The sequence below is a fragment of the Phalacrocorax carbo genome, chromosome 5 (genome assembly GCF_963921805.1).
Source record: "Phalacrocorax carbo chromosome 5, bPhaCar2.1, whole genome shotgun sequence".
Lineage (NCBI taxonomy): Eukaryota > Metazoa > Chordata > Aves > Suliformes > Phalacrocoracidae > Phalacrocorax > Phalacrocorax carbo.
The window spans coordinates 23,317,243-23,341,591 of NC_087517.1; the positions used below are offsets into that span (position 1 = coordinate 23,317,243).

A 24,349-nucleotide genomic window follows, 5' to 3' on the forward strand; every position below is an offset into this window, starting at 1 on the left:
TTACAGTTACGCCACCTTTAGCCACTTTTATACTGTTGATTAAATTTACTTTTAAATTACAAGAAATAGTACTGCTAAATGTTTTCTCACTGAAGACATTTAAGAGTGAAGCCTATCTGAAAAGATGATTGCACTGGAGGAGGAAAAATGACCCTATAATTAACACTTACTTTCTTTCTAAAACAGGGTACAGTAGGATTTGAAAACCAGATCAATAAATGCCTGGAGCTGGCAGAGTATCTCTACACTAAAATCAAAAACAGAGAAGAATTTGAGATGGTTTTTGAAGGGGAGGTAAGTTATCTTCCATTTAACCTGTGTGTAGGATCCAAATCTGTATGGAATTCACACAGTCTTCACACTTTTCACAGTTCTTCAAGCCAGCTATGCAAAACTGCTCTTACTTTCTAAAGAACTACATGACTGTTTGCTTCTGGGCAATTTTTTTGCCAAGTGCACGTGGTTTTGTATCATAAATGTCAGACTTATCTCCCCTCCTCTTCTGCAGAGGACTGCCCAGTTTAGGGCATGAAGATTACCTTAATATAATCTACTCATGCTGAGATTCCACATTAACATACATAACTGAGAATCTGCTATTTTTTCTGTATCTTCTGTTGCTAGTGCCACTACATAAGCTCTTAGTTGACAGAGTAACAAATATACTTAGTCTCTCCATTTTCTAAGAAAAGGAAAATTGGGTTGCCCTTGCTGCCATCCTGGAAAACAGTTCCTCATAAAACTGCATGAAGGTGAAAAGCATTTGCACTTCATTAGAGCCCTAAACCGTTGTAAATAGGACAATGTGTAGGGAATCTAAGACAGCAGCTGCCACCGGCAGTACTGTAATCCATTTATTTTGTTTTAACATGCAGAACTAGGATACTATATTTTGTATTCCATGCCTGTGCTAAAATATACTACTGAGTAGCCTTTAATGTGTGATTCATGTGTATTATTTTGTTTACTGATGTATGTGTTTGGTTCTTTTTGCAGCCAGAGCATACAAATGTATGTTTTTGGTATATTCCGCCAAGTCTCAGGGGCATGCCAGACAGTGATGAGAGACGAGAGAAGTTACACAGGGTATGTGGGTTTTGTTAAATGCAAAAATACAGTCTACTCTTTCAACCCAAAGTATTCTTTTTCTTAAAAATAATATATCCGAGTGTTGATGCATGTTCCAGATTCTGGGACGACAATTCACCAATTGCTTGTTATGACCTTGATATTTGTTCACCTTTGTTTCCTATTTATACTGAGGCTGAAATCACGTTTCCCCTGTAGAACCAGATACAGAACATACTCAGTGATTCTCTCTTCTGTATAATTTCTGTGCTCCCAAAAGTGTTATGAATCTTTAAAAAGTAGCTAGGCACAAAGACGTCCCAGTCCTGTTTGAATATGAGAGCATATCAGCAAGAGAAATGGAAGGGTAATTTTTTGAAATGTTGGGACAGATAAAGGACATGGAAACCTCTAAGTCCTTCTCGGGACTCTCAGAAGTCTCTCATCTTTTAAATGTGCTTGGTTAGTCATGCATTAATGCATTTCAGTGAAAATGAATACCCTTTGGAGGACGTTAGGATAAATTTATTTGAAGAAATGATAGAAGGAAGTGAAGGCATCATAGAGGCATCACCAGGAAAAGTATCGTGTTAGTTAGGACTTGAGGGAAATGAAATGTGTTAAGTTTGTAGTAGCATTTTAGATAGACAGAAGTGGAATGAAACACATTTAGGAGGCAAAAGAATGATTTCATAGTTGTTAAAACGAATTGCAATTTTTTTATGTTTGGGAAGGGAGAAGAATGGGCAAACCTGGGAGGTTTTGTAGAGGATTTTATGTCTGCATCACACTGGGGAAAGACAACAGAAGAGCACAGAAATTCCTGGGTCAACCCAGTGACATGTTAGGTAAAGAAACTGCCAGAAAAGAGAGAAAAGAGGAAGATAGATAAGACTGGGAAGAAGGATGAAATGTTTTACTTGACCCTGTTAAATGTTAAAGGACATTTTAAAGCATCCTACATAACAGTAAAAGACCCAGACATCTGACCTTGGCTGGCAGACAGCAGAGCAGGAGAAAGAAATGGCAAAACTGGGCTCAGTCAATACCAGATATTAAGATTGTCAGAACATTATTCCTTCTAAACTAAAGTGAAGAAGTGAGATTGCAGCAAATGCGCAGTATTGCAAAACTACTGGAAGGTTTCCATGGCTTACATTAACAGAAAATATTCTTTATTACATAGATCTTTTTGAAAAATTTCCATCGTTGTTGTCATCCCATCCTCGTCGCACCCACTCCCCACCACCCCCAGTAAATAACTTTGAGAATATGTAATATTCTGATGGAAAACATCTGTTACCCTCAAAAATGTGGTTCTGGAGTAGGTTTTTATAGAAAGGCTGAAAATATTTCTTCACGACAATCTTCAGCACAGAGAAATGACTTGCACATTTAATATATAAAATTATTATATAGTGAATACTCTAGGGTGCTATTAGTCTATTAATCAAAACGATAGATATTATTGTTGTCGATTTTCCTTCAAATATCCAATCCTACATATTCGGTTTTTCAAGCTGTTTGTCTTAGAGATCTTTTTATAAAAACTAGTGCCTTTCTGATCTGTCCATTTATTTTTCCCAAATTAAGAAATTTTGTGACATGAAAAGAAAAGCTAAAAGTTTTTAATTACTCTCCTCTGTCTCTCTCCCCCTCCTCCCTCTGATAAAGGTGGCACCGAAAATCAAAGCACTGATGATGGAGTCAGGTACTACCATGGTTGGATATCAGCCTCAGGGCGATAAAGTCAACTTCTTCCGAATGGTCATCTCAAACCCAGCAGCAACTAAGTCTGACATTGATTTCCTCATTGAGGAAATAGAGAGATTGGGGCAGGAGCTGTAATACAGTGGTTGAATTATTTATTTCTCTAATTCACTGTTTCCCAGCACTGGCTATTTTTTAACCCAGTTCTGCAGAACATGTTTTAAGGAAATTCTCTTTCTGTAAGTTCCAATCTCCTAAGACATCCTTAAACAAAACAACTATAGGCTTCTGAAACATAGATGTATTGGTAAATCATATTACTGAGGGAAAATGTATTATCTTGAAATTGAAGTACTATTGACTCTTACATTGGTCTTGTTTATTGTAGTCAGCAGGAAATTAGTAAGAACTAAAATAGCAAATTAAGAACTCTGCACAGTATATATGTACAGTATAAATAAATAAATATATATATAATTATATATATATACGTGTGTGTATATATATATATATTAAAAAAGTGGTTATAAACTTAGATCTAAGCCACAGCATGTTTTCCACTTTAAGAGAATTAACTTTTCCTGTCAACAACTAATGATGTGGATAATGTGCTACAGATTTTTCTGCCAGGTAAAAATAGACATCTAGAAACATTTCTGAAATGTAGATTCTTAGGAGCTAAAGAAAATGTATAACAGTATTAAATCTTATTGTCGGTGCTTCTTTCACGTACAAAATAGCAATCTCTAACAGCACCTTCAAGTAAAATAGTTGTATTTCCCCTTTAGTGTCACATCAGGGGATAATAGTAGCAGAGTTATTGTAACAGGTATATTATTGCTGTATTTTTAGAGGTTAATTTGTGTAGATTGTGTATATTATTGTTAAATGACTTTGTGTAAAAGGATTTAAATGTAATAGTTTTACAGCAAGATAACTGTTGAATTGTAGGTATATGAAATATTTGCTTATTTATATGCAGAGATTTACCATGCTGAAGAGTTGTCTTGTATTTTCTTCCATTTGTAATGTAGCCTATTTATATATTATTGAAGTTCTAAATAATGTTTATGGTATTTTAGTGTCTTTGTGAGCCAAAGAAAAAATACAAAAATATTAGTTGACACTTTCATTTAAATCCTAGTGCCCTTAAAGTAATAACTTACAGATAATTTTACTGAATATAAGGAATTCTAACATTGTGTATAGACTGTCAAATGATGAGATCCCTTTAATCTGTTAGATTTTTCAGTTTTATTTATTGTAAAGTCAGACTGTCTGTTCGGTGTTCTGAATGCTTTTCTAGTGAATATTGGTTGCTAACCAAGGCCCCTGTCTCTATGACCGTTTTAACTAAATTCTGTAGGAAGATTCCTGAAGGTCTGTAGCATTTCTGTGGGAGTTTTAAGCAGCATCATTCTTCTAGTGAAATGGAATTCACTGTGTCTTAGGAGCTTATAAAATAAATAAAACCAAAAGTAATCTCAGAATCTTTAAATACAGCTGGCTTGTCACAACAGTTTAAGCTGGCTAGACTTTGCAAACTATAGACACCAGAGTCATCTGTAGCATGTTCAGTTTTAATCATTAGATAATCAACACTACCCGGTGGAAAGCTCTATACTGGAAGCAGAGTAGTGGAACAAAATGAGGATTCAATAGTCCTGTGTCTGCTGAGTTACTGTCATGGTGATAAATAGAATATGTTAATTTCAGATCTTTTCAGACATGCTTTTATGGGTATCTTCTATGCAAGTCTGTAATTAATTTGTTTTTCTTTTCTTCTCTCTGCCTCCCCAAATCAGTAAAAAAATTAAATTATTTTAGAACCATTCAGTGGAATGCAGTCATGCTATGCAGTTTTCACAGCCTCTCTGTCCCCCCTTCAGTCCTGTGGAAGGACAGCTACAACAAGGAGAGATTTCCATCCTGCAGGTCCCACTGGTTGTCTTCTGAGGATGCTGTCTGGGTCAGAGCAGAAAGAAGCTGTCATGGTAAATGCTGTATCATATAGCACAGCCTTTCCAGCTTTTCACAGGGTTCTTGCTTATCCCTCTTCTGTAACTTTCTGAATTTTTTTCTTGAAATTATTAGAGTTTAATCTAAAAATAATGGTAAATTTGTCACTGTCTTTTAGATTTATGAGTATGGTTTTCAAAAGATTATCTATATCGTTACTTTTATGCCATGAAACCCCCAAGTAATCTCACCAGTTCAGTATTTCTTCTATTAAGTTATTTTCCTCAAGACAGTGTAGTTGGTTTCTTGCTTTTGTTATCTTAAACCTCAATCTTTCTTAATTATAACCCTGATATCTTACCATGTCTTCAGTACTTAACATTCCTTGATGTAAACATCCATGCTGTATGTCCTGGGGCCTGCAATATAGAAGTAGTCAGCGTGAACAATGACTTCACTACCAACTTCCATAATATTAAACGCCATTCATTATAGATACCAGCTATTCATCAAAACTAGAGGGCCTCTCCCACTGAGAGCTCTTTTCAGAGTACAGAAACAAGTTTGTTTTGAAGAGGAAGTACATGTCATCTTCTGTTTTACAGGCTTCTGCCTGAAATCTGGTCTGTCGCAGTTCTACTTTATTCAAAGGGCAGCTACAGAAGATTGAAAGATTTCCCTCAGTCCTTCTTGTTTATGAGAAACAGTATGCATAGTATAATCAATGCAAATATGTATAACTGCTGGCCTGGCTTCACTAGGGGATTTTACATCTTCCACACAAGCAGCACCATGGTCCTTGTGATTTCTTCAGGGAGGCCTTAGGTGGGAATTTCTGACTTCCTCCACCTCCCTAGTCAAGATATTTCAGCAACAGTATTACTAAAGATTCCAACTTACCCATAATCCTCTAACCTTAATATTTTAACCGCTTGGACCTTGTATCCAGATAATCATCTCAATAGTCTAATAATAATTTATTGTATTTGAAATGTATCTTCTAGAAGCATATAAACTAGGTAAAGAGTATCATCCTGATGTAACTGATGATGAAACTATAGGAAAGACCATAGTATGACTTACTGGCATTCATACAGCAAACCTTGGACAGTCCTGTGATGTAGCCAGAAATAGGGCTAGATCTCTTCAGCACACATACAATGTTCTGCTACTAAAATTTCTGCTTCTTCATTTAGTAGAGTATCTTGTGTTTTGGAGGTCAAAAGCATTAGGGGTTCTACCTATTGCCATTGATGTTTTGCAGCTAGGTGGAAATAATGGAGCTCCTTCTGCCTGTTCAAGGAGTGAGACAATTATCACAGAGGTATTTTCTCTAAAGACAGGGAATTTGAATTTATCTTCCAACCCTCTGCATTTTATCTTGTCTTTCTGCGGTGTTATGTCTCAACACAGATGATACCCACAATTAGATTTTTGCAAAGCTTTTAATTCTAATACTAGACTCTGGAGTGTTTCTCTATTATATGTACCTGCTTCCATAGGCACAGGTCTCAATAATTTCTGACTTGATTAGCTGATTTTAACAGAGCAGTTACGGTCATCAGTGAGAAAACTCATCTGTGTTTTCTTCTCAGTAGGTAATTTTCATCTGAGTAATATGTTACAGCTTCTCAGACAAAAGCTTACCTGCAGTTTTCCTGCTTTTTAATTCATACACTATTGACTGTGAAAGATCAGGAAGTATGGATATACAGAAGTGTTGACTAATTCAAAGCATTGCAATTCCAGGTGAGTAACTTTGTTTTTCTGAGGTTTAAAATATACTCTAAGGTAGCAATTTTGCCTTTAAAATCACATGGACAATCACTGTAATTTTGTGTGGGTGATTTCAGATCAAATAAAAAATAGCCAAGATCTTAGCTGAACATGTAGCTGCAGTGCTTATTAACTGAGGTAATTTATTTGGAAAAGACTGATCATTGGATAAAAATGAACAGTAGCTGTTGATTTTGAATGAGAAAAATTCTGATTGTGTTATTAAAGGTACTTTTAGAGAAGATAGTTAGATTATACCATTCACAACAGACGGACGGAACCAGGGGCCTTGGGAATAACCCAGAATTTTAAAATCATCATTGACTTAGTTCATAATCTGTTTTTTGAATGGTGACAAATATGAAGAGATTTTTTAGACAGAATCTCTGTTTTGTGGTTTAAGAGATGTTGAAGTTATAAAGAAGATATGCAATGCAGTTTTAATTTTTCAATAAAAGTTGATCTTAAAACTGTCTAATTTGTCTCATATAATTTTTGTGAGCTCTTTTGTTTCCTTAAGAATATGAGACAAAAGCCATACAACATTATCTCTCACATTAAAAACAGTGAGGTAAATGCTAAGGCTACTATTTAGTTTTAATTGTGAATTGAATGTGAGCTTATACCAACACAGACTGAGGAAGACCCCCAAGCTCTGAACATTGATCGGTTTGAATGGCGTTGTTGAGACATTAGTGCTGTGTAGAAATACTAAAAAATAGAGGATCTAAAAACCTTTCTGTGTGGTGTTTTGTGTAGTTTCTGAAATCCTCATTCAACTTATACAGAGGACCCAAGAAATCAAACAGCAACTTTGGAATGGGTAAAAAGAATAAGACCAAGCCCTTGTGGTAAAAACCCTGCTGTCTAATCTGTGGATGTATTTATAAAACTTACGTCTTGTAACGCAGGTCTTACTCCCTGGAAGGCTTGAATACATGCTTAACTTTGCACACTTTGCAATGCCGCTGGCTGATCTCAGTGTTTGTTTATTAAGCACATTTAAATCTGCACACAATCAGAACTGGAATATTTTTATGCAATCAAAAATCTGCTTGACTGAAAAAGTACTCTTCTGTATGTAAAAAAATGCAGGACAGGACCAGGCCTAAAGGTGTTTTGAATAGTGTTATGTCTTATCTGGCAAGAAATTATACAATGATGGTAAGAGGAGCCCTCATGGTCATATGACAATACACTGTGGAATCAGTACTAGAGATACCGTGTGCCTGATTGCAAAAGCATTTAAAATTCTCATAGCAGAAAATCTGTGAGTATTCTTAACAGAGACAGTTAGAACTGGGTTTCTTTGTTCAGCCACTTTGTATTAAGCATTATAATGCACAGTATTTTACAGTAAAAATGTTGCCTGGAAACACAAATAAATGTGATGTTGGCAGCTTTATTTGTGAGTAAAGTAAATATGTTTTATAAGAAAAATTTTGTAAAGGTGTGCAAGGGAAGCCTAGTCTTGCCACCACAGAAGTCAATGGGAGAATTGTTGCTGTTTGCATAAATTAATCTTTCCCATTCTCGGAAATGAAAGCCCATTTCCTAATAAAGCAAGAGAATGAGACCCTAAGTCTGAGGTAGGAAAAAATACTGAAATTCTTACACCCTCTTAAAAAAGGCTATACGTAATGCAGTATCATCAAACAAATTCAGTGTATTTCATACAAAATCATAGACATTTTAAAATACACCAGAAACTGAGTTTGAGCGTAAAACAGGTGAAATGTAAAATTTATAAGAATGGCATAACTTCAGGGAAACACTTTTTTTTCATGATAGGACTTGAGTGAAGCATAATAATTACAAAATATAAAGTACAAAACAGAAGTCTTTCCCTGTGTAAACATAGTACGAATTAAAGCTTTTGTGGCAAAGCTTTTGGCATGTGATACGTCTTTATCTATGCATGATATATACTTGATATATATCATGTATAATATGAAAAAGATGATTGAAAACCTTAGATTCTAGACCATGTTTGGGGCAACCTGCCATTCTATTATGGGAGTTAAAATGTTTTAAATTCTTCTTATTTTTGTGTACACCAAATATATTGAAAAAATAAGAATACATTTTGAACGAATAAAAGTATAAAATTATTTTTTTCATGATATAGACACAGCTGATTAATTACTGCTTTATGCATTATCCATAGAACCATCACTGATTTTAACAGTATGTAACAAATTTGGTTTTGGTTGCTTTAGGGTAAGATGAGCATCCTTCAAGTAGGATGACTTTTCTTAAGTAGTTTTCTTTCCAAGGTAAAGAATTTTATTTAGCAAACTAGGTGTGAGAAAATACATGCTGCAAAGAAACTTAAGTCCATCGGTGTAGCATGCAAATACCATAATGTAAAGTACTAAAAATTATGGAGGATGATTGTATCATGTGTGAATATTAAGGAATGTTCAGCTTAGATACACACTGTTCAATAAAATGTTAGGACCATAGTGAGATTGTCTGTAGTTAGGTACAGCTCGCTGTGGTCAACAGAATTGCATCTACCTGAATTTCTTCTTTAGTGTTTTGTAATTTGCAAATTGTGACTGTTATGCTTAGGGTGTTGATACATGAATCAGGAGTACCATTCACTCAAGAACTGCAACTAAACTAGTGAAAACGAAATGAGAAGACACAAGCATTGACTGAAAGCAAAGGTTAAAAGGAAGGATGGCTGCACAACATGGAAGGATTTGGGTTTCATTAGAGCATTTGGAAGAACCAGACTTCTGGACAAAGCAGAATTAAAATTATGTTTAGAGTAAAAGATTAGACACAAGCAGAAGTTTTTAAGTAGACCTGGTAAAGAAAAAAAAAATTGTATTCTCTGTTTTAATAGATCTATCTACTGAGGAAAAGTGGAGCATTGTTTAGTAATGACAGTAACAGAAAAATGTGAAGATAAAATATTACACACCTTGATTTATTTCTTCTATTTATTAGATAATCTGTTCAGCATCTGAATGTAATTATTTCAGACTGGATAAGTATACTTTATATGTATATTTGTGAGTGTATTTATATTTCTTTATACAAAACACAAGGACACTTGCATGTACATACTTGGCATGTATGAGAAAAAATGAAGTCTTGCATGATGTTGACTGTTTTGTGTAGCACTTTTCAGGACATCTTCAAAGATTCTTGAAGTATAACATTAAGCACGTATGTAATGAAGGAAATAGTAAATTATTTTCTCTTACCTTTGAAAGTATGTGTGTGTTCTGTATGTATATGAATGTTTAAATCTCTATCATGTGAAATTTCTAAATTATGTATACCTTTTAACAGGATACCAGCCTAGTTCATCTGAGAACAGTTGGCTTGAGGCAGGAATTACCATGTGAAAAATTTTGGCCTTGTTTTATTTGGAAAGGTGGTGTCCCACAACAGTGTGAGAAAAAATATGTAAGATCATTGCGGGTGATAGGAAATGGAGAAAAACTAAGTTTAACATTTCAAGAAAGCATAGGAGAATGTCACTACAAGCAAAATCAACAAATGTACGTGCAATTACTTTAATTTAGATTTATAGAAGCCTATCATCTCTGACTGTAATGTAAGCTGATTTGAAGCCATATCTACTTGGTGTGACATCAGCAAGAGTTTGGATAATGCTGGTGTATAAAGCAAGCCTATTGGCCTTCAATAAAACCTGGAATGCTAACTTTAAACTAGATAGGTAAAAATGTCTCTAAAAGCAAAGTGAGAAAGGCATAAGACGTTTCTCACTCAGTGTCATGTTGGTCAGTGCTTTTTATGTCTTCTAAAGATTGCACATATTATAAATTATGTTCACTGTTCAATGTATTGCCTTATTAATTAGGACTTTGCATGGGCCCCAGAAAAAAGGCCATTAATCTCAATTAAGCTTCCTCCTTTACTTTCGGGAAGGCTGCCTGCAGGGTAAGACTGACATTTGTGCTTGTGGGCATAGGGCCAGACTGACTGCTAGTTTGTTTGTGATGAATGTTCTATTTCCATTACTTTGAGTTCTTTTATGATTCCTGGTTGCAGTGTTTGGCTGTGAGCACCCTTTGAAGAAAAACTCTTACTGACTGTCTCTTTCAGCTAATTCACTCTTCTGCCACACGTGAGGCACCGGCAATTGCTAAACGCACTAGCATGGTTCTTGATTTTCCCAAGGAGTAGAGCCTTACTGGGTGAGATCTCTATGTGCTGGGTTTGATAGTGCTGAACCAAAGAACCGTAGTGGTTTCAATTACAGCAGGATTTCCCATTTGTGGAAAACACAACTTTTACTAATTCATTGTAACTATGACTTTTAATAACCTGTTGTTTTAATCTGTCAGTAGGTATGCGGCTGCAATAATTTGGTGCACTTATCTCTTTAAAAGTATATTACTTGCACCTGATTATGTTATGTTTCAGGGCTATTATATTTCTTTATACACTTTTGCATCATCATGGTTTTTCAATTATTCCACATATTTTTAAAGAAGAGGTTTTTTTCCCCACTACAGAAGAACCAGGTTTAGTTTCCCTGCTGTAAATACCCCATATCAATGAGTAGCTTTTATTGTTTTTAATCAGTCCCAGTGAAATGTAATTATTCTGCAGGTGTAAATTAATTACAAGCCCTATCTTACAGTATTAATGCAATGCATATTCTCTTGTTTTCCCAAGAATACAAGGCCTGTCTTTTTGCAACATATGATGAGAAGTCACAGATTGCTAATTTGTGACCTGGCTCCCTAGCAGTGAGAACTGTAATTGCCATCAGACAGCTCCCTCTGCTTTCTTAAGTGAGTAACACAGACTCTGGTTGCAGCATTAGAGCTAACATTGCAGTTGAAAGAAAACTCAATACAATTTCTTGCTTCTGACTACATCAACATTACTTTAAAAAGAGCTACTAGGCCAGTAATTACTACAATTTGCCTTCCCCAAAAGCCTAATTCTAGGTTGCGGGTTTTCTTTTTCTCCCAGAAATTCTGTGACTGTAATGTAAATAATTCTGCTTAGCTATTGTTGAAGACTTCAGAACTTGTGTTGATTTTCTATATATAATGCTGCTATAGTTGTACAATTACTGCTGTTCAGGAGGCAGTCCAGAGGTGGAATTGGAGGGTCTCTGCGAAATTCGGAGACTCTCTCTGTTACTCTGTAGGTCAGTCCAGAGCTGTTTCCATTAAACTGGCAAAGTGGTCAAAAGAAGGAACTGAAATCACTGGATTACACCATAGAGACTTGGTTGGGCTACTCAAAAAAATGTACATGACTTGAATTTACAACAGGAATGCCTCTTCCCCTTTCATCTTTTAGCAAAAACAATTAATTAAAAAAGCTTTAATAAATGGCCCTTACTTGGGACTGTGTCTTCCCTTTGGGGTTTACATAGTGAACTACTAATTAATCTGTCTCCCTACCTAGATAATTTCTAAATGAGCATAATTCGTATACAAGTGTACATCTGTAGGATTGCAACAACAAATTATTCTTCAGTTACAGGACATCCACAAAATTTTAGAAGTAAATAATGGTTTGTATATCCACCTTTAGAGCATTGCATATTGCTCATCCTTCCAACAAATGGATCAGCAAATCCTTTCAAATAGGTGTGTGTAAGAGAGAGAGAGAGTGTACAAGTGTATATTCTCTGCTAGGCTGCTAACCACTCTTTTACACCTCTCTTTGAATGGAAGATTAGCTTGGGAGGTTCTTCTAACAGAAAAAAGCAAAACTAATTCAGACATTCTGACTTTGGTGGGTTCTTAGGTATAAGTGAAAAGGAGAAGAGAGAGAAAATGGTTGGTGGTGGTATGCCAAAGAAGAGTCACACAGGGCCGATTTGAAAATAGTAGAATTGTCCAGCAGGCAAAAAGCAAATATCCAACACTCTTCAGGCTGAATAACTTACAAAGTGGTAAAACATCAGAAGCAGCCAAGAAATAATTTGATAACAGAATCGATGCTGAGTAAGCAACGCTCATTGCATATAGTTTGAAATAGGTACCAGCTTACAGTATGTTGTTTTGTAGGAATACGTTTGACATTGAAATGTCAATGTGAATATCTACCTGTCCCTAACTGCTTATTTATATAATTTTAAATGCACAGGATTTTTTCGAGCAGTCATATAGTTTCATTACCTCCGTAGGCACCAGAAGCACTTTTTACATCTACACTCAGCAGCCTTCTGAGCGTACATCTACATCACTCAGCAAAGGGTACAAAGAGGAATTATGTAGAGAGATGAAGTTTTCTTCTACCCACTTTGTTTACTTATGTATAGCTATCTTAAATCAGGTTAATTTTCTACTAGTGTGGATGTCTATCAAATTATGTGTTGGTTTCCTAGGCTAAATAACACAAGTTTCATTACTAAAATAATGTGAAATTACAAAAGGCAAAGCAAAACAGTGTAAAATATACTCTATAGAAAACTGTTGCAAAGACTGGTAGAAGCAAGTCATGTGAGCTAACAGAGTATTCTATCTCTACTTGCTTTGAGTCTGATGTGCTCTCTGAAATACAGATTGAACAATTTGGGCAGCTGTTTAGCAGTTACAACAAGGACTAACAAGGATTTAGAAAAAGGGAGGCCCATTTCCCTATTGCGCATAAAATCAGGCTTTTATGCCTAGTTGTGAATGGGAGATGAGATCTGGTAGATTCTTGTCCATCAAAACCAAGTCACACTGACACTGTTCCTTTTTTTTTTTTTTTTTAAATAATTACTGTTTGAAAAGCTTTTACATAGTAAGTTATGCAGAATCTTCTCATGGAGGACTGTGTGTGTATATACATATACATATACATCTCTGTGTCAGACCCAATATCTTGATCAGTTATTCTAAAAGAAGCAAAGAAAACAATAAGAAGTATTAGATCCAAACTATTTACATATAAAAATATATAAAATGTTAGATTTTAGCCATCATTTGGTTTTCCTTTTTTTGTTGCACACTACCCACTACAAATAACTTCTAAACTACCTAATAAATTGAAGATCTTTATCATGTGATTCTTAGTTATCCATGCTTTATAAGCCATATTGTAATTGTAGCTAGTATTATGCGTCCATATTATTTGTAGGTCTCTGAACTCAGTAACATTTTGGAAGACGCAGCCGTTTAATTGCTTTTAGCTGGTCCAGTAATGGTTGCAATTGTTTTGCAGTTGACTGTAATTCATGGGATTTAGTGGGATTTCTATTTATAAAAACACCAACAACAAAACAGGACACTATCAACAAATTACACCCCCCACACACCCCCCCCCAAACAGTGACTTCAACCTAGTGTAATTCTATTGAATTTTAGTGAAATTACACGAAGGAAGCTTAGGGCCAAACTTAATGGCCTGGAAGCAGCTGTACTACCCTGGTTCTACAAAGAATGTGGCTACAGCATAGCCATAGGCTGGCTTGGGGGAGAATGAGGCCAGGGTGACCACAGATGATGTTCTGCATCCCTTTTGTCAGCCTGCACCTGGGTTTCCAGCTACAACTTCAGGTTCATATTTCATGGCTGAACATCCAACAACTTTAACCTGACAAACTTTGCTGCTGTGGTACAGCTGGACATAATGGTGTAGGAATGGTGGGTACTGTACTTCGTCTGTAATTAAACTGGTTATCTTGTTAAAGCCTCCCACTCAAATGGGGCCACCCAGAGCAGGTTGCCCAGGACCAAGTCTAGACTACTTTTGAATATCTCCAGGGACGAAGAATGAGAATGAGCCTGACTTCTGGTGTCTCCTATTTTCCTTTTGTATGTGATGGAGAAGTCTTAGCACATACCTGGAAGTGGGAGTAGATTATTCCACTTGGGGTTGGGAAGGAGACCTGGTGTAGTAAAGTCTTAAACAGAAATCTGCAAAAACTGAAACCGCCACCAACAAAACCCCCCCAAACAAACAAGCAGAGACACAGTAGAAAGGGAGGAGCCAAAATGAAATATTTCCATCCCCTTATCACACATCAGAAGAGTTAAATTTCAAGATTTATCCCAATGATTTATATTTATTTGGCCTAAACAAATATAATATTAAACATGCTGGGAATATCTTACAGGTGAAGAAGAATGGTATTGTGTATTTACAATAGAGAAATAAAACTATTGCCCACAATCGTCTTAATATTTTTGATGGGTGCTTAACCATTAGAAAGCTCTTGCACTGACTTTTTCCTGAGACTTTTTCCTGGTTTTCCTAAGAACAGAGAAAATATTAAACAGGTAGGGTGTTGGGGTCCTCTCTGGCTGATGTGCTTGGACTACTTAATGAATGACTGGTGTTGACTAAGGCAGTCTTTTAAAATTGCATTGCTGTTCTTAAAGTTGTTGGTTTTGATCTGTTTCAACAGCTTTGCCAACACTTTGCACTGAACACTTTGCAAATGACAACTTTTTAAGGGAACTGAGTGGGATTTTCTAAACTGTTCCCCATGTTGCAGTAATTATTTTAAAAGATCTATGATATTGCTATTTCTCACTATGACAGAGTTAGGTCAATTAATTGATCTTTTTTTTTAATACACAACCATAGCAAATCAGAACCACTTTCCCAAGGTGTCTGTGCAACTTCGCATTCTGGCTGCATTTTGCACTGATCACATTTTGAAATTGCCTCCTTCCAGTTCTCATTTTCCCAGCAAAGTGTATGCATGAAGGACATTTTAAAGCCTGAGCAAAAGGGAGTAGCCAGTTTTACCAGGGAGGGCGCAAGGAGGAAAAACAAGGTAAAACTGAAATAAGCTAGAAAAAACCCACAAACCTTATATTGTGTATATTAACAGATAAATTTTTTAAATACAAAATGGAAATTTGTAATGGAAGGAGTCTCACTGCCTTTAATATGAAAAAATATAACTCTAAAGTTTGCATCAGTAGATTTTGTGTTTCCTACTGGGCTTTCAGTAGTCGTTGAAGAGAAGGCAGTTGGAGGGAAGGCTGAGGTTGGGGTGAGGACAGAGCTCACAGCGACACCTGGATCTGAGAATTGCTCCCACGTAGGCCCATGACTGTGAGCCTGTGCTTCCTTCAGCTCCTGCCATATCTGGGCCTTAGCCTGCGACTTCTGACTCTTGCAGCACTCTTTGTTCCTTTTCTAGCAGTTCTGTGGCTTCCATCAAAAACAGTGGGTAAACTGCCTTTCCCCTGCTCGTTTCTCAGCCGCAGCAATTTCCTCTGTGCTTCTGTTAGACTCTTTGTGGTGAGTGCATTTTTTCCCCTTCACATTGACTTAAGTAGGAAGAATACCAAGTGATCATCTGTCTTTAATTTTCTTCAGCCATTTAACTCTTCCTATCCTTGATGTTGCTTTGCTGCATCTTCCTTAGAAGTTTCTCAGCCCATATCCCTGTTCCAGCAGTGCCTGAGCTTATGACAACACCCAAGTTTGTAGAACATCCCATAGTTCACTGGGTCTGAGACCATATCAAGGCAAGACACTCAAATAAATACACTTGATAGGTGGTGTCTGTCTTTCTGAAAACAGATAAAACATCTTCCAGAAGTATCTTTGAAAGTCCAAATTAATGCTTTTGTTCATCAGTTCTAACACATTCCTAAATGCTACCTCTACAAGTAGGAAGGAAGAAGCCTTCTATTGGTTAAGATTCAAGAATAACGCTGCTCTCTTCATAGTGTGTTAAAAGGTAGTCCCTGCATTCAAAGAGATATTCTGATCCTGCAGGACTCAGGCTCTTCAACTCTAATGGTGATCTTCCCCGAACAGCAAGAGGACAGCCAGTGCCAGCAGGAATAAACAGGCAGCTCCAGAAACTAACTGGGTCTTTCCAGCTGGTACATTACACTAAATCACCAATTCTGTTGATTACATTGACACCTGCAAATCTAATCTCAAAATAAATAAAACATATTCCAGCACATCCCAGTGGGACCCAGCTGGGCTCACCAGCTCCTATCTCCCAAACTTTGTGCTTGCTGAGAAAAGCATTTGAGCAGGTGGCGTTAGTGAGGACCACTGAATCATTCTTGTCAGCAGCACAGAAAGCATTATTGTTCTGTGTCATTTGGCTTTCAGTGAGGTGATTTCAGATGACAAACTGCTCATTTGATTCTTAAGCTCAACACATGGGTGACATCCTCTGCTGCTGCTGCCTTCAGGACACTGCAGAAAGTAGAGAGCGCTTCATCTGCCTGCAGTGAAATGGAAAACCATGTGAAATAAACGCCTGTCCAGGGACGGTGCATGTTGTCATGAGCTAAACTTCAGTTTAGTTTAACATATCTAGGTAGCTGTAGAAGTAACTTCTGACACATTTTCTCTTTCTAAAACTCATTGGTTTTGCTAAGTCACTCAGAAAGCCCTGTAGCATTTCCTCTTGGGAAATGGTGCCAAGAGCACTCAGATAGCCAGTGAAGGAAGCAGCCTCTAGCTGCTCTCATTAGCACATGTGAGAGGACACAAAGTCAGAGTTTTGAAGAGAAAGGTAGAGTACTGCATTGGGATGACACTGCTTTATGGCTAGGCTCATAAGATCTGATTATATCCCATGCTTTCTCTCTCTTCTTAACTAATTTTGTTTGTTCCATTCTGTGACAACTCATTAAGAGAAAGGTCCTCTGGCTTTAACAAACTCTACCTACAGCATAATGCTATCAAGTGGCGTTCTTAACTGGGATTTTAAGGTGGTTATTTGAGGATTGCCAGAATACAGGATTGCCACTCCCAGGGCATATATTATCTAATGCTACCAGTTTGTTTGATTGCATTCAAACTTTCTCTAAATCAATAAAGTATGTTCACGAAGTCCCAGCAGAGGCATCCTGCTGTCTCTGAGATGTGATAAATAGCAGCAATATCTAGATCCTACTTTTGCTTAAAAATATATATTTCTTTGTTGTGGACGATAAAAGAATCCTTCTCCTTGAGGCTTGAAGGAAAAGAAGTTATCAGCTACTGGGGTGGAAGAAAATAAATCACAAAACACTTCTCAGGGGGAGAAAATATAAAGGAGAAGGGTCTGAATGTTGGGTCTTTTTTCTGAAGGGGGGATTAAAAATAGCTTAAGAAAGACACAGTTGTGGAAGCTTTCATAGAACATGTCAGGGATGAAAACAGCTCAAAATATAAAAAGACTAAAAAGATCCTTTCCTGAGGCTAAAGCAGATTGCTTCCTCTGAGCTAGCAATGTATTGTTTCAAGCATGGCTGGAAAGAGGATAATGGTGTTTAGTTTGTAGCTGTCCAGAAGATGGAGGAATGTACCCTTCTGTGACTAATGAATGTACATAGGAGAGCTGTCAGAGAGCTGGAGCCCCCTAAGCAGGAAGAGGAGTATTGTGAACATGTGTAGCCTATGAGGTCAGATCATCCCAGTATCAGAGGCCGCGTGCAGTATTTGTCCTGTTTATCTCAAATTTCCCATGACAACATTTGTTTTATTCCCTCTTTCTGTAAAGAGGGACCTTCTAGGACCTTTCTATTTCTTCTTCTCTCACCCCGTTCACCTGTCACAGCCCAGACGAAGTGGTAGAAGCCCGTAGCATATCACAACGTTTATAGACTGGCTGGTTTCAGGTCTCCGTTCTCTATTCAGGGAAACAGAAGAAAATCCCAGGGTTTCTGGTAGAGGCAGCTCTCTGGTGTTTGTGCCTTGGTACATATGCAGTTCCTGTTTCTTACAGCTTTTAGAACTGCTCCTATACTCTGACAGCCAAATCTATGAAGGCCAAATCTATAAAATGAAATATTGGGGATGAAACCATCACAAGGATTTCTTTTATCCCTGATACTCAAGAATTATATTTGACATTTCTGCCTGGTCAAGTCTGTCAAGCCAAGTGCAATTTTTTTTCTTAATGTTCAGCGTGCTTGAAATAACTCTGTAAGGCCCATGGAAAATGTCTGGACTTTATGCCAAGAAGGGCCATGTTTTCAACCTTTATGGCAAGTACAATAAATGGAGCACTATTCAGGATGGGACACTGAAGGATTTAATGTATGATCTGTTTTTAAATACAGGTCTTTTTAGCATAATCATTTTTCCAGTATTATTTTCTTCCAGGAGAGTCTTCCTCAACAGCTGTTCTAAACATCCCCCAGCAGGTCCTGGCAGTTTGATAATACAGTCAAGGAGTACATTTGCTTTTCTGTCTTACTGCTATTTTATTTGCAAGCATAAAATCTGAGTTGGAAAACTCAGAAGTAGACCTCTTTTTTTGTTTGTTTATGTATATGCCTGTCATTTACATTTCAGTCCAAACTCTAGATAAAGGGCTCTAGAAAAACTCTAGGTAAAGCAAAGTGTAGCTGACTTCTTAATTTAAGAAAAAATAATTTAAAGCCCTTTATAGAACTATAGCTAAAATAGTACATATCACTGTATAAAGTACTGAACACGCAAGGCACACTGCAGAAGGGATTCTGTGAGCAAAAACATTTCTTTTGTTTTATTTATTATGTTTAAGAAAACAGGATTTAACATGTCCTTGGTAAATAAAAAGGTTTGCCCCAGCAAATCCTTGACTATCACCTAAGTCTTTTACTGTAAGCAATTTCTAAAACTCCAGATTTTAGGCTAACCACTTGGGTCAAAAATGACTGACAATGCCTGTAAGTGTCGTGTAATGAAGTGGTTGGAAATTACTTAATTTATCCTCCATTATGAACCCTTCTTCTGCAGCATCCCTAGCCACAGTACGCCCAAAGCCAGCTGCTATCTGAATAGTAGCAGGCCCATTAAGCCTCTTAAATACTTGCATTCTAATTCCTAAATTGGGTGGCCAGAACCTTAGTCTGTGCAATTGCTTCTGTAATTAAGATTCTATCGGTGTTTCTATTATGAACCCTGTTTTCAACCCAATATAATTTAGAGAGTCGTCTTTTCTTTTTTAACAGTGAAGCAAACCTATTGTCTGTGATTTCATGTACAGTGCGTTATTTCCTAGTTAATAATCAAGCAAATCTTTGAAACATTCTGACATTTTTTTATTAACTCTGTGCCCTCTCTTAACCATTCACCACTGCCTCTTCTATTTGTGAATACGTGTATTTAAAGGTTATTGTCCTCTATCATGCCTGCTCTTAGTCATACACTCCATAAAGATGCTTAACACTACCCTTTAGGTCAGAAATCAGGGTCTGATGGCTATATGAAATGGAACAAGAAGCCAGAGGAAGAACTGCAGGTTTAGAGTAATAACTTCTGGAGGCAGAGGAGTGAGGACATTCATTTCCCTAAGCCCATTCCAATATTCAGGCACACATTTTCAAAGCTTTGTAGGAACAGAAAATGTCTGTTTTGGAGTTTCATCTGCAGGTTTACAGTCTCAGGTGAAACCACTGTGGCCACAGGGAGGAAAAAAGCCGTTCTGTGAGAAACCTATGACTATAATACCTTTAATTGTCAAACTTGTGCCCCCTACAGATTTGTGTGAAAACTACTTACCAGAGTATGACTCCCAACAGAACTACTAGGTCTTCAGCAGCTTTGGGAAGACAGGCAGAGTTAACCCATACTACAGCCAAGTCAATCACTTCTAAGAGTAATGAAAGCTTTAGTTAATTTCCTGTGTTCTGTTAATAGTGCCTCCACAAATTAGTTTTGCTGAGTTTCTGGTTTCTGGAATAAAAGCCTTGATTCTGGTCTAAACTCACTTGGGGAAGAAGGCTGTAGATTACCTTCGCAATCCCTCTCCCTCTGATCTGTTGATGGCATCTGCAGTCCTCGGTGCAAATTACAGCAGCCAGAGGAACTGTTACTGATAATAACCAGAGCATGACACCACTGACTGCATCTCTAATATGGGCCCATGCTAGGAGCTCTGGGGGAAAAGCAGAGAGCAATTCTGCCAGCTATCTGCCACCTGAGCATTCCCCTTACAGAGGTGCAGTGTGCTAGCTTTGATCCTGCTGATATTCTGGCCCTTCCATCCCACTGACATAAAGAAGCTGCTGCATGTCGCAATATTATCCAGTTAAGAGTTTTCAGCTGAAGGCTTATTAGCTCTTTCTCTGCTGGATACAAGCCACTCCCAATTATCTCACAGTAACTGCTTCCCCTCCCATGTGCATTACTGTAAATCGGCAATAATGCAATGAAAATGGATGGATTTTTATAGTGGTAAAAACCGTCTAGCAGTCACGACTAAGCTTTCTGAGTTTGGAGTGGGTTTTTTGTGCCATGGGGAGCACGAGGGTAGAACAAGCCCTGCCGCATTCTCACTGGGAAGGCTATGTCTGAGAGCAACCTGTCCAGCTACTGCCTTCCTCCCTTGCATTTCATTCCCTTTTCAGCTGCATGGCAACTAATGACCATACAAACAGCTTTACAAAAGCCCCACATTACTCCTGTATTTAACCAACTTTTAGAGCATCAGACTGTAGTGTTTAATCACTGCCTGCCTAGTTTCAGGGGGTTATTTGGTCTGAGGCTTGCTGATGCTTGGCTTCCATTCCAAGTGCTTCACTGTCAACTTCTCTTTACATTTCAGACGTGGTCTGGTCTTTTCACAGCAGTTCCCAGCAGCAGGTCAAGACAGTTCAGTCTCACACCTCTCACATTTGCACCAGCACTACCTTACTTTTTCTGATTAGATAACCTCTCTTCCAAAACACCTACTACTCCTAAACTGAGACTGTGGGGAGTGTATGTGGGTACTCCTGCAGCCTTACAGATGGGTGTAAAGCTACTGTGTGTCAGCAGACTTTTACCAGCCTTTTGTGCAAGCTAGAGCTACATTTTTGTAGAGCTGAAGGATCTGTGCTTTATGCCTTCTATTAATGTGAAGTTCTAAGTACTGAGAGTGCACAGCCAGGTAGATGCCTTCCAAGTAGCTGTAGTTTGTTTTCTGTATGCTTGCAAAGGAGGTAAAAATCTCTTTGGGCACAGCTAACAGATGAGTTGTTCTTAGACATACATCAGACCTTTTATGGCTCCTTCCAACCCCAGTCCTGCTCTGCTGAGACCGGACTCAACAAGCAGATATTCTGACCTGCAATTCCTCATCTTGGGTAATACATTAAGTGCAGGAATGAATGAGGTTATACATTGATTAAGAGATAAAAAATGTTATGACCGAGAGCTATCTTACCACCCATCCTTAGTCGCTAGTCGCTGCTGCTCTATTTTTGCCTAAAACTATCTCCTTTTAGTGTTTCCTTGCTGGGACAATCTCCCTTTTATTACTTTATTCACTAGAAATGCAGGCCTTCCCATAACTCTGGCAGTATTAATTTAATTTTAAAGGCACCCATTAATTGAAATGGCTCTATTTACTGATTCTTAATAATGCCTCAGAAGCTTTTGTTCTGAATGCATTTGTCTATGTTTGAACCAAAGGCCAGTTCTGCAGTAAATCACAATTTTCTGCCTGTCTTACCCTCTAAATGATTTGGGTCAAGCAGGCTGGTTTGTACACTGTGTTTCAGTAGCTCCCTTCCTGCTACACATGCTTGAGTTTCTCTGTCCATCTTTATTCCTGTTTGCCCAGCACCAATATTACAGAAGTGTTTAAGGAGTGGAAAAAAGAAAAGGCTGCTTTTCTTCAGCCACTGTATATCCTGCTTTGTGGAGGGATGCTGGCCCCTGCTGAAAGTGTTTGCAACACACTCTCTGCAAAGGGCAGCGTGGCTGTTCCATCTATTGCACACTGGATTTTAGCCAAGAGCCATAGCTGACAGTTTCAAAAGGCCACTTCCCCATCCATCTTACTCAGACAATTGTATGCAGTCTCCAAACTAATAATTCATCATTTGCACGTGTGTGCCTTCTACTTCATTATTTTATTAACATACTAGAAGGGCTGTGATTTATTTATTAAATTCATTATTGTTCTTATCAAATGATGACGTGTTGTTATCCAGGAAGATGCACTTGCTATCCCACAACTAATTGTGACAATTAAGTTTTCATGATTCTACCACAAAGTACAGCTCATTAACTGTAATTACTTTTGAAATGGAGCTGCTGAGTTACACACAGAAAGGAACAGGTAGGCTATATTTGTTAGGTAATTTCTGCAGATGGAGTTTGTTTTGATTAGGTCTTAAGTGATACTTTCAGGCAATCTTGTTCCCTGTTTCCCAGGTAAGTTTTGTGTTTTTTTCACCTAAGAGAGTTCTAAATGTTTCTTTTTCTTTACAGACTAGCCTTTTGGCGTAGAACATTGGACCAAATTCAAAGATATTTCCTCAGATATACCTGGTTGTTTAGTTCAGCCCTTAATTGGAATCAATGGACACCAGCAGAGAACATCTTTCTTCACTGAGGTGGAACCAGCCCAAAAGGAGCGACAGTATTTTGATGGAAAGACGAGATGCTGTGGTAAGGGAAAAGTTGCTAAGAAAAAGCATCGCAGGTCTTGCAGTGATGCATGTAGTTTATGTCTGCAGAGAGGGGCCAGGTTCATATACCTCTGAAGCGGTTGACTTGAGTGATAACGAAGAACAAAATATGGCTGCCCATTTCTGGGTTCACCACATGCAGGCAAGAAACTTTTACAGATCTCCTGAGGAAGAGGGACATAGAATTTCTTTGGTTCTGTGAGAATAAGACTAACTGACTACTGATGCAACGGTACTGACTGGCTCTCAGAGGGTGTAATGTCTCAGGAGACACACGAAGTTGCAAATTCTGTGTCACCTTGTTTCCCCACTAGCACCTTTAGGAAACGTGAAGAGCATTCCTCCTTTGCAAGTGTTGCACTCTTGCAGCCGCAGTCAAAGTAGATATAATTGCTGCTGTAAATTTCCAGGGTGCTTCTACCTCCTCCTCAGCCCCTCACACACCAGTCAGTGGTCACAGGAGCAGAATTCAGGCACAGAAGTGTTACTGCCAGTGACAGGGGCCTTATTCACCTTCTACTTTGTACATGGTTGTTTTGGCTTTGTCACTTACTGGGAACTGGATAATTAGAAGTTAGGCTCATAAAATCAGCACTGAGTAATTTGGCCAACCCCAGCTTTAAGGCTGTTTACACATTTAAAGGCCAGATGGAAGTGTGTGAAAGGCTCACATCAGGGATTTTCAAGCATATCAGGGATTTTCAAGCACATATTCATCAAAATGGCAACTTTTCAATGGCAAAACACTGTTACTCTTTTTGGTTCTGGTGTTGGTGGACAGAAGTATCGAGCTGGGGGATAACGGTCTCCTTTTTTTCCCAAGGAAATTGAAGCTCAGATCCTTTCTTTACAACCTTTAATGACATGGGGAAGGGCTTCTAAGAGCTGTTTTACAGTGTGTTTCACTGTGATGTAGTACTCATGTTATAATAACCTATGTGGAGAGATAACTGTTTAAGGATGAGGTATGCAACGTGCAGGAGTGAGGATTTGTGTCTTCAGTGAAGCACATGAACAATTATTATATCAGGCCCAGCAAAAACTCTGAGTAGGAAATACCTGCCATTAACGAAATGTTTATCCGCTCCAGAGCCACTCATCTCTTCATAATCTCTAGGGAAACAGAATTGTCACTGAAATCTACTGTGTGGTCTAAAAATGCTCTGGAATTTATGGGGCTTTGGCTGGGGAGAGAAGCAACTTATTGCAGTGTTGCTTGAGTTGTCCTTTTTTCTTAACAAGGTAATTCAAGGGTCTTCCAGTCCAAAGGCAAGGCCATGAAACTTAATATACCCCTAGAGAAGCCTCCACCAAATGAAGGTTTTCACCCATAGATTTGTTCTCAACAAAGGAGGGGCCAGCATCAGAAATCCAGGCAGACAACATCTGGCTAGCATCTGCCTCATGGACACAGAAAACCTACAAGCAAGCCACAAAATCAACAGTGCCTACCCAGCAGCTTAAGGAAAGGTGTCATACAGGAGCCACTCTCCCAAAAAAGAGCAAGAGAATGACTGTGGGTGGTAACTTGCCACCAGCTGTGG

General features: G+C 38.0%; 1 protein-coding gene across 1 annotated transcript in view; it reads left to right on the forward strand.

Annotated features, from left to right (window-relative positions):
- GAD1 (glutamate decarboxylase 1) overlaps positions 1-9,704 on the forward strand; it is a 37,701-nt gene extending 27,997 nt beyond the window's left edge. Inside the window, exons 15-17 of the mRNA XM_064451573.1 lie at positions 187-294; positions 997-1,086; positions 2,743-9,704. Of these exons, the coding sequence (XP_064307643.1) occupies positions 187-294; positions 997-1,086; positions 2,743-2,916 (372 nt within the window). The 3' untranslated portion in view covers positions 2,917-9,704. The remainder of the gene's footprint in view (positions 1-186; positions 295-996; positions 1,087-2,742) is intronic.
- Positions 9,705-24,349: the final 14,645 nt, after the last annotated feature.